At 50.1% G+C, this 13,407-nt stretch overlaps 1 protein-coding gene across 9 annotated transcripts in view; it reads right to left on the minus strand.

The window, feature by feature from the left end:
* Nucleotides 1-13,407, minus strand: part of Jade2 (jade family PHD finger 2) — a 48,754-nt gene that overhangs the window by 22,872 nt on the left and 12,475 nt on the right. For all 9 annotated transcript variants that reach the window (XM_087571648.1, XM_087571644.1, XM_087571642.1 and 6 more), the window contains 2 exon segments: nucleotides 13,167-13,261; nucleotides 1,241-1,398 (listed from right to left, as the gene is read on the minus strand). In XM_087571648.1, coding sequence (XP_087427774.1) covers nucleotides 1,241-1,398; nucleotides 13,167-13,261 — 253 coding nt within the window.

The following is a 13,407-nucleotide window of genomic DNA, read 5'->3' on the forward strand; positions in this document are numbered from 1 at the left end:
TGGAGAGGTCAGAGGTCAGGGCATGGTTCTCCTGACTGACAAGATTGGGGCACAAAACCCACTAGGATCTTGACCCATGTTACAGGCCCCAGAAGGGATCCATCCATTCATCTATCTGTCCATCTATGCACCCACCCATCCATCCATCCATCCATCCATCCATCCATCCATCCATTTATCCATCCATCCATTTATCCATCCATCCATCCATCCATCCATCCATCCATCCATCCATCCATCCATCCATCCATCTTGTGGAGGGCCCCAGACATGAAAAGGTCTTCCCACCTCTAGTCTGCCCCGAGTGCCTGGGCTGGGCTGAGAACTCCCTAACCTGCAATCCTAGCACAGGGCTGACACGAAGCAGGCTCTTCACACATGTGGCTGCCAGCAAGCAGTGGTGCCAATTTCAAAGGAGGGGATAGTAGTGACCTTTGCCCAAGGGTCATCTCCTTGATCTCAAGCCAAGGCCATGAGGCTGCTGACACCAGGAAGGGGTATTAACACTAGCTGATCAATTCAGTTGAGCTGGTGGGACAGGGCCACCAGTCCCTTCAGGTTGCAGAATCAAACAGGTTGACTATATTCTGTAGTTTTAAGACCAGATGTGGTTACGTTCTGACAAGAGTCCCTGCCCACAAGACCAGCAGGCTATGAAGCCCTTGGGGATTCTATTCTGACCTGGCTCTAGTAGGACAGACACCTCAGAGGCTGACACTGGCGAGTCCTTCTTAAGTCTCTATTGGGTGATGGGCACCAGGCTCTGCCCTCTAAAAATATCTTTAAAGAACAACATGGCTTATTTTCATGATAATTGATGGCAAAAAAGCCTGGAGAGTTCCCTACTCTGCTCTGCTGATGTGTGCAAGGGTAACATAGCCCTTTCTGTCACATCTGCTCTATGCATGTCCCATCCTGAATCTTCTAGGGATCATTTACTAGACCTTTCTCCAACCACAAGGAAAATAGTTGTTACCCTTGGTTCAGAAACAAGAAAGATTACACTTCCGGTTCAGGGTCCTTCTGAAGGTGAGAGGCAAGGTTCTGGCTTCAGAACCGAGTACAAGCCCAAAGCCTCAAAGGCAACCCAACCAGTGTTTCTGGACCAATGTTTGTTGACAAACAATAAAATAGAGAGAGGAGGCTGGGAAGGAATCTCAGGACTGGGAGGTCCCTCACCAAAAAGCTACTTCAGATTCATCCCCTACCCCGATGGTCCTAGCCTGGCCACCTGGCTCACCTCACCACGGGCTCTGGAATGGCCTCCGCTCCAGCAGGTACCTGCACACCTTTCTCCCATTCTTGTCGCCATGGGTCCGCCAGGATGTAGTAGTCATCCGGGCTGAGCTGGTAGGAATCTGGGATCTTCATGGCTGTGATCAAGTCTGTCCGGAAAACCTGGCAGATAAGAGGGAAAAGAGGCATCAGGATGCCTGAGAGAGAGAGAGGCTGGCTTCATAGGCCAGGGGAGCAGGCAAATAAGGCAGCACACAGTAGGGCCACAGTGAGATGGCTAGGCAAGCAATGGCTCCTACCACGGAGTCTGATGACCTGAGTTCAGTATCTGGGACCCACGTGGTGAAAATTGCCGTCTGCATCACAGAATAAAGACAGATTAAGTAAGAAAGCCAGGATTAGTAGGTCTCACCAAACAAACAAACAAACAAACAAGCAAACAAACAACCCAGTCTCCTTATCTTTCCCAGCCCCACAGCCCCAATCTCTTGGATACCATAGTCGTACAGACAGACACGCAAACAGAACCTCTAAGGGTAGAAAGGTCACCTTCGAACGCAGTTTGGCTGCTTTCTGAGTGTTCCAGGACTCTCCCCGGGAGGTTTAAGATTGTGCTACAGATCTGCACCTAGAGGCACAACTCTTAAGTATAAAACACGAGGCACTCTAGTTCCAGGAAGGAGGACCTGGATCTTATACAAAGAGTAAGGCGAGAGGCAGTGGCTTGGGGCAGCCCAGGGAGAAGTTTCCATGAACTGGACTTCCAAGTTCCCTCAAAGACACTGTGCATCCCACCCTAGAGCCACCCTTGGTTGGTATGTGATGGGAAAGACCTTTGTCTTCCTTTGTCCTTACGTCTGTCCCAAATTCCCTCGGGGCCATGTTTGAGGTTTCTTCTGTCCCCTCACTAGAAAAACTGTTCTTCCCATTGTCCCTCCCGAGAACTACCAGAGAATAACCTCTGAACCCCTTTCCCAGATGGTGATGGCAAAGCCTCCTGCCTCTGTCCCCCTCCGCCCCCCAAGTGTTGCTGTGGAACACACAATGGTACCACTAGCTACCATGTGACTTACTCGAGGCCCTACGTTCCCAGTGGTCATCACTTGAAAATCACAAGTTAAAAGTGGACTCACATCAATGAGAAGGAAGAAACCACTTCAAGCAAGTACCCTCCAGGCCTATGCCCCACCTCCCACCCCGGCCCTTTTGCAAAGTCAACACCCGTTGCAGAAGTGAAGGTCCGAGGGGCTTGGTCAGTTCACTTGAGCCTCTGGACGCTCCTGACGAACCCTTGAAGAACCTGTTCAGCTGTAACCCACTGCCTGCTGGGACCAGCTCACTGGCTGTGTGCCTTGTGGAAAACAGTGGGATGGGTCCATCAATGGACCTAGCATCAGTGTCTCACGGAGTCCAATTAATATCTGCATCTAGCGGCAGAGGGCTCTGACGTGAAAAAAAAAAGGTCAAGTTTCTTGAAGACTCTATTTGCCAATATAATTTAATTGTTAAGACGAACACCCTAACATTTAATTAGGGTGCCAGTGCGAAAAAAAATTAAAACCAGATTAGATTAAATGCTAATTAAGCAGAAGATGGAATGGGGCTAGGATTTCACAGCCCTGATAATTTGCATATCTTATTAGCAAGCAGCAAGACAGCTAAGACAAGAGTGCAAACTCAGGCACCCTGTTGGTAAGAGGCTTTCCCCACTGGGGCTTCTGGCGAGGGCGTGGCTCGGTGCTGCAGAGACTGGGTTATTTCCTTGCAGACTTCAACACAGGCTCTAGTACAACCAGGGTCTGAGCTGATGTGGAACTCCCTCTAAGTTCTCAGTGGGACGTCCCTGAACCCTGCAGCTCTGATGCCACAGGGACCCACCGGACTGGGACACCCCATCTTGAAATGAACGTCTGAGGAGGCAATGTGGTTAGAAATAAATACCCTGGCCAAGGTTCCAGTACTCTGGAGGCAGAAGCAGGAAGCCTGCCTCAAGACTGCCTGGTCTACAGAGTGAGTTCCAGGCCAGCCAGAACTAGGCAGGGAGCAACAACCAGAGTGCTAGGGATGTAGCCAAGTTGCTTGCCCGCCATGAACAGAACTCTGTCTGGGCTTTGTCTATAGAGACATAAATCGGGATGTGGTAGGACAGACGTGCCTGTAGTCTCAGCGTTCAGGGATGGAGGCAGGAGAAATCGGGTCTAGGCCATCCTCCGCTACAAGGTTCAAGGCCAGCATGAATAGCAGGAGACTATCAAAAAATAAAACCACCCCTCGGTTTCCTCACCCTCAAATGTACCTTAACTGTCACCTCAGTGACCTCAAATGTCAGCTCTGGGACTGCAGGGTACCTGACTGGGTCAGTTTCCAACCGACCCCAAGTCACCCTCTTCTAATGACTCATATACACAGACACCATCTGCTTTACTTGCGTGGTGTTTCTGATCCTCTCTTCTGTCGTACATTGCTTTGCTGTTAGGTGTGGTCTCAGTGCCTGGCACTAAAGACAAGGGACCTTGCATATCCTGTGAACACTTACAGAGTGAGGTGCAAACTAGAGAGGCTCCAGAGGTGGAGATCCTCAACCACATGGACCTACATGAGGCTTCCGAGTACTGAGTAGCCCCCGTTCCTCGGGGCCTGATGTCTCCGGGCCAGTGAAAAGCTTGTGTTGCAGTTGGGAGTGACCAGGTCTCCCTGACAGAAGCCCATTCCTGACTCAGACTCCAGAGTCCTCAGAACAGGATAGGATCTGGGGCTCAACTTGGGGTCCTTTAGCAGTGTGGGCCAGGTTAAAAGACAGTTCTAAGTTTTGTCCCCATCACTGAGGAACAGGTGATGGGGACACCAGTACCTCTTTTAGGCAGGACTCAGGAAAACACAGGGTAGCACTTGCTGGTTTAAGCCACTGCTCGGTAAGCAGAGACGGTCTAAGAGCTGTGCTTAAGTATTTTTCAGCTGGGGATGTAGCCCAGTAGGCATCGTGTGTACCTAGTAGGCTTGTGTTCAATTCCCAGTACCACTGAAACCGAGCATGGTGAGGGTGCACACCTGTGACCTGGGTACTTAAGAGGTGGAGGTAGGGAGACTAGAAGTTCAAGGTTGGGCAAGAATGGCAGCTTGGAAGGTACAAAACACTTTCCACGCAGGCTTGATGACCTGCCTTCAACCCCTAGAACCACAGTGGAAAGAGAGAAATGGCTTACAGAACTTATCCTCTGACCTCCACCTGTATTGGGTGACTTGCATGGGCCTGGTATATACAGACACAAAGACAGACAGACAGACAGACAGACACACACACACACACCCCAGTTCAAGGTCATCCTAAGTTACCTAGTAAGAGGCTGTGTGAGACCCCACAGAAGGCTCCCTATGGCCATGGCTTCCCCACCACAACAATTTTTTCTTCTTCAAGTTGCAACAAGTGGGGATGGAATGGAATTTCCCAGGCCCCGTGGCTGTGACTGTCACTGCAGTCACCCAAACCCTTCTTACCCTGTGCACACCTCCCTCCTCACCCCCGTCATCCTCATCCTCCCCTGCTCACTGGTCCTCAGTGGTTCTAGGAGGCTCTGCTTGCAACCAGCCTGGTCTTGAGTTTTGTCTGTGTTGCCAGAGCCCCTGTTGCTGGAGTCTCCTGGTTTTCTGGTACATCTTCCCAGCCAGAGGAGCTCAGTGTGGTCAACATCTGGGGTGCACATGCAAGGTGCTGACTCCAGATGTTGCCACAGACCAACACCTCAGTTTCAGTTGCAGGCTACAGCTGGGAACCTGGTAGTCTTCGCATCTGGGGCGACACCTGACCACCAACAGAGTTGCCTGTTTCCTAAGCTACGTATTTTCTGTTGGAGCTACCAGAAGTTGGGCTTGGAGAAAGCCTAATGATTTTCCTACAACTCCTTTGAATAATTTATGAAAACTAAATATAGAATAAAATGGACACTAACAAACAGAATTCTTGCTGTGGCAAGAACTTCGAGGGGCTGGAAAACAAGCAATTTCCTCAGGAGATGAATGTTTGCCACTTCTCTTTCTTTTGGTTGTCTTCAAATGTAGGCTGCCTAGCAACCAAGTTCTACTGAGCTGCTGGACGATGTTAACTGTAGCTTTCTCTAACTGTATAAAGGATGCTAAAAGGCTACCAACCAGCCCAAGGGCCAGGGGTGCCAAGATCACCCTAGAGGGGACTGAAGACCCTGCTCTTCCCAAGTTAGGACGTTACCCACGAGCTCGTGACATGGTCCTGACGCACAGTTCCTCTTCTCGAGACCATAGGCTACTTGCTTTCTCTACCTGCTGCCCAGAAAAAGCTGAAAGCAGGCTCTGAGGGAGTGTCTATGGCGTTGGAGTGACCTCCAAAAATGAATAATGACATTCATTGGGCAACTTTCAAAGTATGCTGACACTAGGCCAGGCAGCACAGAGAATTCTGTACCATGATATGTGGCTCTGTATGTAGCTTGAAACACTTGACCCTGGAAACTTGGTTCTCTGCTTCCCTTTCTTGGAGGCTGGATGACTGAGGAAATCTGGCTACCCATGAAAGACTCAGCACAGACACAGTTAACACAGGGGTAAGGGGTTGAGCTCAGTTGATAAAAGCACTCGCTTAGCCTGCAGGACACCCTGGGTGTGATCCCCGGCACTACATAAACTGGATGCAGCAGCGTATGCCTATATCCACAGCATGAGAGGGAGAGGCACAAACACCTAAGTTCAAGAACACCCTTGTCTACACAGTGAGTCTGATGCCTTCCTGGGCTACATGAGACCCTGTATCAATAAACTAAACCACGTGCACGCATGCATTGATGTCGATCTCCTGAAGTAAGCCATTTAAGACAGGTGCTGCATGTGTCCTACAGGTCCCATCTCTCCCCTATCTATTCTGTAACATCATCCTAGTAACGCCTGAAGAAAAGTTGTGGAATGAGTGGGTAAATAAATACAAAACAATCAACAAACCACCCTGAGATTTCCCTGAAGTATGGCTGTTCATACCAGGCAGAGAGTGAGTGAGTGAGTGAATGAGAGTGTGTGTGTGTGTGTGTGTGTGTGTGTGTGTGTGTGTGTGTGTGTGTGTGTATGTATGTATGTGTGGAGTGAGAACTCAGAAATGGGTCCCAACCACTGTAGCCAATGTAGATGGCTTTGGTCAGGACCTGCATCTCCTTATTTTTATCCTTCGTGCCCAAGAAAGCTTTGGGGACCCGTCCTGAACACCACTTTCTTTTTCTTACATAGCCCCGGTTGGCCTCACACTTGCTACACAGCTGAGCATGATCATGAACTGTCTCTAACCTCTGGCCTCTACCAGACTGGGGGCTGGGATTACAGCTATGCACCTCATTTTTATGGGGTGCTAGGAATCAAACCCGGGGTTCCATGCCTGCGAGGCATTCTACCAACTAAGTTATTTTCAAAGTCGTTTTTTGTTTAAAGATCCGATGTGTGTGTCTGTGTCTGTGTGTGCTCGCCCTTTGTGAATAAGCACCCGTGGAAGCTAGAAGAGTGTTCAGTGTTTTGGAACTGGAGTTACAGATGGTTATGAGCTACCCAACCTGAATGCTGGAAACCAAACTCAGGTTCTCAGCAAGAGCAGCCAGGGCTGTGTCATCTTCTCCAGCCCTGGAAACCTTATTTTAAGGTTTCTTTCCCTGAGTGTCGTGTCTTGTCAGAAATAATATCCGGTAATGCTAAGGCACAGCTCTCATGTCAAACCACTTTCCCTATACTGTCTACCCTTGGGTCATCTCGGATCCCCTTCCCTCACAGCTGTGAAGACGACTCAGGAGTTGATAAACTACTTGTTTCAGGTCTTCAGTCACACCGGTACTCACCACCCCTGAGACAGCCAAGAGACATTTCAACCTCCGAGTAATCTTTTCTGGGCTGGGAACCTGATACAGTTTTTTCAGCCGAGAGCAAATTTACATTATATATTAGATGTGCAATCCCAGACAGGGGTTCAGGGAACAGTCACCACCCGTCCAGCTCCAGCTTCAAACCACCAGGGTCAGGTGCTCAAAAAAAACTGAAAAACCACTCCGACATCTCCTTCTCTTATTTTCACGAGGATAACAGCACTTCCTGCTCTTAAAGAGAATTTATGACGTGCGTTTCCTTTGCAAGACAAGTCCCAGAGGCCTGGAGGCTTTTCCAGCTGGCGAGAAGAACTCTATCTCTCTATCTCTAACTCTACTAGAAGTGGCTCTGGGCCCTACTCACCCCACCCCTCCGCCTGCCCAAGTGCAGTCTCAGAGAGCAAGTGCCTGGCCCCCAGAGGAAGAGGGTGTGCCCCACCCCCACCCAACAGGCTGGAAATCTGGTTCTAATAGGAAATTTCTTTGGGGGCTCTCCTGTTTGAGCGTCAGCTCTCTGCATGTGATAAACACCAAATTGATTGTTTGGAGTGAGGGTCTCTAACCCGCTTCGTAGTGGAGGATGACCTTGAATGTCTGTCTGATCCTCCTGCCTCCACTTCCTGAATTTGGGAATTACAGGCAAGCACCACTAGGCCCAGTGGGTTCAGTGCTGGGGATTGAACCTAGGGTTTAGGGCACATTCTGTAATCATTCTCCTAACTACTCCTGGCCATTGTTGGCTTATTACAGGGTCTCGGGTAGCCCAGACTAGCTCAGAACTTGTGTGTGGCCAAGGAGGATTCTTGACTTTCTTGTATATTCATGTGTATGCTGTGTGTTTGGGAGGGGTGTCTGCCCCAGCACTCACGTGAAAGCCAGAGGATAATGTTTTGGGCTTGATTGTCTCCTTTCGCTGTGAGTTACAGGGGCTCAGCTCAGGTGGCCAAGGTTGCTTGGCAGCCACTTTTACCTGAGCCATTCTGATGGCCCCACAAGCTTGAACTTCTAACCCTCCTGCCATGACATTTAAGCAGGGCTAGGGATTGGAACTCTGGACCTCTGGACCTCCTGCATGCTAGGCCGGCAGCCCTTCCTGCTGCTTTCATAGAGACTATCTACTCCCAAACATGTAGGCGTCACCTCTCTGCTTCCAGGATTATTTCCTGGTTTTGACCTAATAAACCGTCCATACCACTGTTCTCTCAGGATAGATCTAATCATTTTTTATGTTGTTATCATTTTTGTTCTAAAAAGCAGAACTGCACTGCTGGGACAGGGGTACCCTCACACAGCTTTCTGGGACACATTCGGGAACATCCTGTTGCTGACTGCAAAGGCCGTTTCACTTTCTTGGCCAGCCCCTGTACCCAGGGCAGGGCGCTGGGTTTCAGGTAAGGGCCTCTGTAGAATGTACAATGTCTTCTCTCCTCTAGAGACACCCATTCGTCAACAGAACCTACAGAAGATGGGAGCATAGGATCCCAACTCCTACCCTTCCTGTTCTGGGACCACCAGAAGTGGCCAACTTGCCCTGATATCCATCCCACTCTCTTCTGGAACTTTCCTCTCTGTGACAGTTTGAACGAAAATGGCCTGCATAGGCTCATATATTTGAATGCTTGATCCCTAGTTGGTAGAAGTGTTTAGGAAGGATTAGGAGGTGTGGCCCTGTTGGAGGAGGTGTGTCATTGGGGGTGGGCTTGGAGGTTTCAAAAGCCCACACCAGGCCCAGTCTCTCTGCCACATGCTTGCACATCAGATGTAAGCTCTCAGCTTCTGTTTCGAACCTGCCTGCCAGCCAGCCAGCCAGTCACCAGGCCTCCTGCCATGATGATTACAGATTATCTACCCCTCTGAATCTGTATACAAGCCCCCAAATTAAATGCTTCCTTTTATAAGTTGCCTTGGTCACAGTGTCTCTTCACAGCAGTAGAATAACTAAGATACCCTTCTACAGGTTCCATGGGTATCAGGAAAAAATAAGCCATATTCCCAAAACAGGCTCTAGGCATTGATCTTAGGTGGGGCAGGAGGGGAGGAGTCGGGTCAAGTGGCTGGCCAAGTAGGCTGGACTTCCAAGTAGGCTAGACGCATTTCCTAAAGCACCCGCCCACATCCAGCCATGCCTCCCAGGCACCCTCAGTACCTGCTGACCTTACTCAGCAGCAGAGCCTCACTGACTGACTTCCTGATGCATGGCGTCTCACCTCTAGACAGGTGGCCTAGGGGAATTCCCCACTGCTTAGCCGCCCTGCAGTCTCAACGCGTGAGGAAGATATATATAGCCCATGGCACCAACCACAGGGCAGGCCTCCAGGTCTCTCCCAGAACCATCCTTAGCACCCCAAGTAGCACTCTGGCTTAGAAAAAACCTGTCCATTGCAAGGGTGTGTGTGTGTGTCATGGAGATAACTCAACACTAGCCAGGGGAATGGGTAAGCGGGCCCCTTTACTGTCCCTCAACTAGATAGCATCTGCCACTTAAGAAGCTTTCAGGCAGCCAAGAAACCTGGAACCCCACTTGGAGAAATTAAAACTGAACTCTCAGCTTGCTCCTCAAGCTGGAAGGTCCTTACCCACCTAAGCATTGCCCTGTGGTAGAGGGCTCATGCTGGACTATCAAAGATGGTCTCAGGCTGCACCTTACTTCAGATTTTCTGAAGCTGTGATCCATGAAGGATAAAGTGGTAGGATGCCAACATTATTGGGCAAGACAGCACACCAACTCCAAGACTGTAGCAGAATTTACACAGTACCAGTTTCTCAGGCTGGGGTCCCCCCTGACTTCTGAATTTAAGGTCTAAGGGACAGACTTCAGCTTCGTGGGTGTCCCAAAAAATGCCTAAGAAAAGAAGGCTGATCCCTTGGTCCTGCCCCCACCTTCCCTTCCACTGCTTAAAGGCAGACTCCTGACCCAGCCTAGATCTCCCCTTTCCCATCGGCTTAGGGAGGGGCATGGGTAAAAAGCCATATGGGAAAGCTCGCTTCAGCCCTGTCCAGGGTCCTGACTCTTGGTCAGTGTTCTTTGGCCCTGGCCCACGTTAGAACTGTGAAGAGCAGCCTCCCCTAGGTAGGAAAGGAAGGGTATCGGTTTTCCCTAAACCTATTCCTCAGCCATTTGACACTTCACTGTATTCCCCACTGCTAATGCAGTGCTAAGAAGCTTGGGGCCTCAAGTTCCCTACTCCATGACTGGGCACACTTAGGAGTAAAAACAGGGAGTGACCCACAGCTTCCTCAGCTCTGCAGCCAGCAGAGGGAGGGGGTGTTTCTATACTGCTCTGCCTCAGTGAGGGCACACAGTGTGACCAACCTAGCAGTTATCCCACAGGGCACTGGGCAGACAGGGTTCCCAAGAATCCCTTGTTAGGGTGCCTGGAGCCTTTGTCCTTTAGGCCAGGCTCACTAGCGAGGCCCTCTGCTTCCAGTTCATTCATCAGAGCGTGCACACACTCTTGCAGCCCAGTCTTAGCATTTCTCTCTGCCCTCTCACGAGCCAAGTCATTTGGAAGCTTTCATTGATGCTTCCTTCCTTCTCTGAACCACCATAACTCAAGAATTTATACCGGCCACGGCTCAACCCTCTCACTCACTCAAGAGGATGAGGAAAACCTCTCAGGCTGTCCTCCAGCCTGTTGTGGGAGGGAAGGCTTGGCTGCCATTCAAGGCAGGGAAGACTCTTCAATCCTCCTGAGTGGACCTCACAGCCACACCTGCAGGGCTCCTGGTCTGGGCATGGGCTCTACACTGCTAGTCCCCAGAAGGTGCCTTACAGAGGTTCAAGTCTATTTTTAGGTACATAGCCTCTGGGCTGGAAAACCCAAGAGGCAGGGGAATTTTCTGCCCCATGCAAATTGTTCTTTCTTCTCAGCCTTGCTGACACCTGTTTCCACCCAGGGTTGGTCCCAGCCAGTGGAGAAGGAGCCCCATCCCCCACAAGCATGGGGAGGCAGAGCAGGGGAAGAGAGAGCTCCTTCTAGAGTTTCCCATCTCATGCCAGTATCCAGGATCATAGGGAAGCTGGAGAAAGGCTGGATTCTCAGAACCAACCTCCTCAAGTCTTAAATGGGCACAGTAGTTCCTGCCTCTAAGGGCCAGAAGGGCCAAATAAAGGTGACCAAAATGTTGTTCATCCACGAAGAGGCAGAGCCTTCCACAATCCTAGCCATATTTTGCTTCCCAAAGCTAAGGAGGAGAGTATCTAAGAGTTACAATGTACTCTTACCCTTCAGCCCCAGCATCCAACTCCTTCCTTCACAACACTCCCAGAGATATTTTCATTCACGTCCACACAAACCAGGTTCAGAAGATACCAGCATTGGGGTCGGAATGGCCCAGTAGGTAAAGGTGCTTGTTGCCAAGCCTAAGGGCCTGAGTTTGACCCTTGAAACCCCAATGGCAGAAAAGATCCAACTCCTTCCAGTTGCTCTCTGTCTTCGGCGTTTATGTCACAACACACACATGCATTAATGTGTATACACACACAAACTAAACAAGTTATTGTAACTTGGCAGGAAAACGGAGACCACTCTCATGGGGCCCCAATCCTGCCCACCCAAGGGGACCGGCACAGAGCAAGGCATCTTAGGCAAGAAATCATATTTTTTTAATACAAAGCTCTGGGGAAGACCACTTAAGAGCATACAGGAAGTTCACCCCAAATCCACATCTAGGGGCTGGAAAAAACTAACAACAGATGAACCCAGTGGAAAGCAATGGGAGAAAATGGGGTGCAGCCTGAGAAAAGACATGGTTCCTTGACCCCACCCCATAAAAACATGGTCCTTATACCAGCTTCATGTATAAAAACCAGGTTAGAAATGCACAGCCTTGGACTCCTCCCCCTCCCTTTTTTTTTTTCTGGAGCTGAGGACCAAACCCAGGGCCTTGTACTTGCTAGGCAAGTGCTCTACCACCGAGCTAACCCCAAGCCTCGGATATTCTCACAGCCACATTTATACCTTGTCTCTGCCCAGTGGCGTTGCCAGTGAAATGCTAAGCAGAAACAGATAAAGTCCCTGCATGCAAGTTTTCAATGGCCACAAGACGCAAGGTCTTGTTGTGAGGTAATGAACCAAGGACCGCCCCCACGGAAGCCATAAGCATCTCCACTCGCAGATCAGGAGGTGAAGGCATTACTCTGTTTAACATGTAGGTACACATGAAGTATTGTTAGAGGCATGCAGTTCATCAGAGGGTTCTGGACACACCCGTCCTTCTGCCTAGCACCAGCAAACCCCATCACCCTTAGTTTTTATTGAAGCTTCCCAAATCACTTTGCTTTTTGACTTTACTGCCACCAGCTCTGAACTACTAAATGCAAGGGGGTTATTTTCTCCCACAGAAGCCAGTTATTAAAACATCAGAATATGTTGATGTGGTGGCACACACCTTTAGTCCTAGCACTCAGGGGCAGAGGCGGGGGGGGGGGGTCTCTGTGAGTTTGAGGCCAGCTAGTCTACACTGCATGTCCTGGCTAGCCAGGGCTACGTAGAGAGACACTGTCTCACAACAATAAACACATCATATTATATCACTGCCCTGTTTATGAGCATTCAAAGGCCTCTCTAGGTCAAGAGGAACGGCTTACACCAACGGTTCTCAACCTTCCTAATGCTGCAACCCTTTAATACAGTTCCTCATGTTGTGGTGACCCCTAACCATAAAGTTATTTCATTGTTACTTCATAACTGTAATTTTGCGAGTTATGAATTAAGTAACGTAATTATCTGATATACAGGATATGTGACATGTGACCCCTGTGAAGGGTCATTCCACCCCCAACGAGGTCTTGACCCACAGGTAGAGCCGTTAACACCTCCACTTGCAGATCAGAAGGCGAAGGCATTATCTTGCTTAACATGCAGGTACACATGAAGTACCGTCAGAAGCATATACCGGTGTCCCCGTTCACTCCATCCTGCCACAACGGCCACCTTGGCACTGGGTATGGGCCCTCTGCCAAGAACACGTGGCCTCCATGTATCTGCTCAGCTCTTCCTCTCACTCCGCACAGGTGCCTCACCACGCCAGCCTTCCCTGAACCTTTCCACCACTGCTGCCTACCTCTGAGGGCTTCTTTTCGTTCTGCCGGGGCCAGCCCGACTTGGTACTGCTGGGCAGTTTGGAACATCTTGATGCTGATGTGGATGTCACGTGACCTGCAGAGAGAGGACAGAGGCCATGAGGGCTCCTGAAGAGTCAGAAACAGCATCCGACCACAGAGTGGACGGGAGTTTCCAAGGCGAACACCCGAGTGTAGGATCAGAAGGTGGGAGGCACTGTCCCTGCCCTGGACCTCGATCCT

The sequence above is a fragment of the Rattus norvegicus genome, chromosome 10 (assembly GCF_021556685.1).
Source record: "Rattus norvegicus strain SHRSP/BbbUtx chromosome 10, alternate assembly SHRSP_T2T, whole genome shotgun sequence".
Taxonomy (NCBI): domain Eukaryota; kingdom Metazoa; phylum Chordata; class Mammalia; order Rodentia; family Muridae; genus Rattus; species Rattus norvegicus.